Raw genomic sequence first — 2,500 nt, forward strand, 5'->3', positions numbered from 1 at the left:
ATCACTAAGCAAGAATCTAGTGACATGTAATTTGAGAACCATTATCATAATTTGCACATTTTTTAAATTTATACAGGAGACTGCGAATGAAGCACAAACACATTTTTATTCTGATTTTAATCTTGCCAGTACAGATGCATAGACCCAGCATGGCTAAGCAAGAATCTTGTAGCCCGATAGATAATATTTCACATGTATCTTTTTTTTTTTATATACATTCATTTTGTCTTCTCTTTATCTTGACAGGTGGTACTCAGCCTCAACCACCTGCAGGGCGCTTTCCTTGCCCTCTTCCTCGGGTACACCATAGGGATCTTCGTCCTCGTGCTGGAAAATTGTCTCCACAGGTTCTTCATGTCGCTCCACCTCGACTCTTCGGCGACCGGAAAGACGAGCCTCGACTACTACCACAAAGCCGCTGGTCTCCAAAGGAGCGTCTTCGTCCATCCCAAGAAACACCCTCCCGATTCCTGGCCTTCGGGAAAGATAGGTGACGAATATGAATCAACACCTGCTTCGCCGGTTGTCGAAATTAGGAACATGAAGCATTTTATAGACAGTCTGAAGCAATTAGAGATTGCAAAGAGAATGAAAGGAGGATCGAAGGTTAATGATAATGATGAGGGGAATTCAGATGCGTCTCAAGACCTGCAATATGCCGGGAGAATTCACAGGACAAAGCAGGATTTTAATTAGTAAAAGACCGGCGTTTAGCAATGATGCAATAATGCATACAGAGTGTATTTAAAACCGAATGCATATTAGAGTAAAAAAAATACTGTTGTTGATATATAATCAGTTATGTTAAAAGGTATAAACTATTTGTTCTTATTTTTACAAATGCATATAGTTCCTAATATATCAGTGCTTGTAGCATGCATTTTTTATTTATCGTAAATAATTGTTGTTGTAATTAAAACATATTATAAATACATAAATAAAGGGCTTGACTGATATAACGTGTCATGAATTCAGAGAAGCTAAGGCAGCATAATTCTTCCCTGCAGTTTAGTCTGAATTAGAAATATATATATATTTTTCTCACTGATAGAAAAATAAAAGATTAGAGTGATGCGTAAATGTGTTGATATTTATATATTTACATAACTATGTGTGCATGTGTGTGTGTGTATGATTTATCTGTGTGTGTGTGTTTTATCTGTGTTTATATGTGTGTGTGCGTGTTTTATCTGACTGTGTGTGTGGTTTTGTTCACCACCAGTCTAAATATCATTTAATATTTAGTTTTCTATTAATTGCCTTCTAACTCATGCAACAGTGTATCATTGATTCAATACACCTTTGAGAGTTTTCTAAATGGACAAAATACTTTAAAAACAAACGTTCCTTTGGCAACCGTTGGAGATAACTGTGTGACTATCTTTATTGTCTTCCAGCATAGTGAACTCTGATTTTCAAAATAATGACGGTTTTTGTTTTCTCTCTCTCTATTTCTATCTATCTATCTCTTTTCTCTCTCTCTCTCTCTCTCTCTCTCTCTCTCTCTCTCTCTCTCTCTCTCTCTCTCTCTCTCTCTCTCTCTCTCTCTCTCTCTCTCTCTCTCTCTCTCTTTCTCTCTCTTTCTCTCTCTCTCTCGTTCTCTCTCATTCTCTCTCTCGTTCTCTCTATCTATCTATCTATCTCTATCTCTCTATTTCTCTCTCTCCTTCACTCTCTCTCTTTCTCTTTCTCTCTCTCACTCACTTCCCCCTCCCCCTCCCTCTCTCGCCTGTATTATGCAATACACAACACATTTTTTTTCTATTTTCTCCTTGACGCGTCCCGCCATCTTTTTCTCTTCCCTTTGAAATCACAAATGAAAGCGATTCCCACGTAAATAGCGTATAGCTGTATCGGAGTTCAAAAAGTTTATTGGTGAGAGACCCGCATCAAACGGTGCTTTATAAAGACCTCGCCCCTGGAAGTAAAGCTTGACCGAGTATATTGTTTAGGCATGAGTGGATAAATACCCAAGTCGAAAAACAATGCATCTAAAGGTCGAATGGCACCGGAAGTTGCAGTTATATTTCTTGGGAAACAATGGAAGTGAGAGAGAGAGAGAGAATAAAGAAATAAAAAAAACATAATCCTAGAGAAACCACCTTCTTCCAGAATGTTTAACTCTCCACTCCTCCTTACAACGTCATCATATCGTGGACGAATTGATAATTCATTCCCAAAATCACCAAGCAAATGTTGCAGTGAATGTCGTGCACAAACCATCGACACAAAGAATCAGGAAATGCATTGTTCCCCCTTTGAGAATACCTGAAAGCTCCGCAGAGGTCCATTGAAGGCATTTCCTGGAACCGATTCAGGGATCCTCGCTGGTGCTGACACTCGCGGCTGACACTCGCGGCTGACGATCGTGGTGAAGAGAGACCGAAAACTTTGCCGCAAAACTCACGCCTCACAATGCCACGGCAAATTTACTCATTTATGTTTACTTAATTGTTTCTAGACCGGCTGAGGAAGTGGAGGTCGGGGCGCTGGAGAGAGA

The 2,500-nt window shown here is 39.5% G+C and overlaps 1 protein-coding gene across 1 annotated transcript in view; it reads left to right on the top strand.

Annotated features, from left to right (window-relative positions):
• The window catches only part of LOC122252667 (ionotropic receptor 21a), a 12,877-nt gene extending 11,918 nt beyond the window's left edge, over positions 1-959 (top strand). Inside the window, exon 7 of the mRNA XM_086538227.1 lies at positions 247-959. Coding sequence (XP_086394353.1) covers positions 247-696 — 450 coding nt within the window. The 3' untranslated portion in view covers positions 697-959. The remainder of the gene's footprint in view (positions 1-246) is intronic.
• The last annotated feature ends 1,541 nt before the right edge of the window (positions 960-2,500 follow it).

This window comes from Penaeus japonicus, unplaced genomic scaffold, assembly GCF_977035675.1.
Source record: "Penaeus japonicus unplaced genomic scaffold, GWHDUDI00000001_assembly GWHDUDI00000007, whole genome shotgun sequence".
NCBI lineage: Eukaryota > Metazoa > Arthropoda > Malacostraca > Decapoda > Penaeidae > Penaeus > Penaeus japonicus.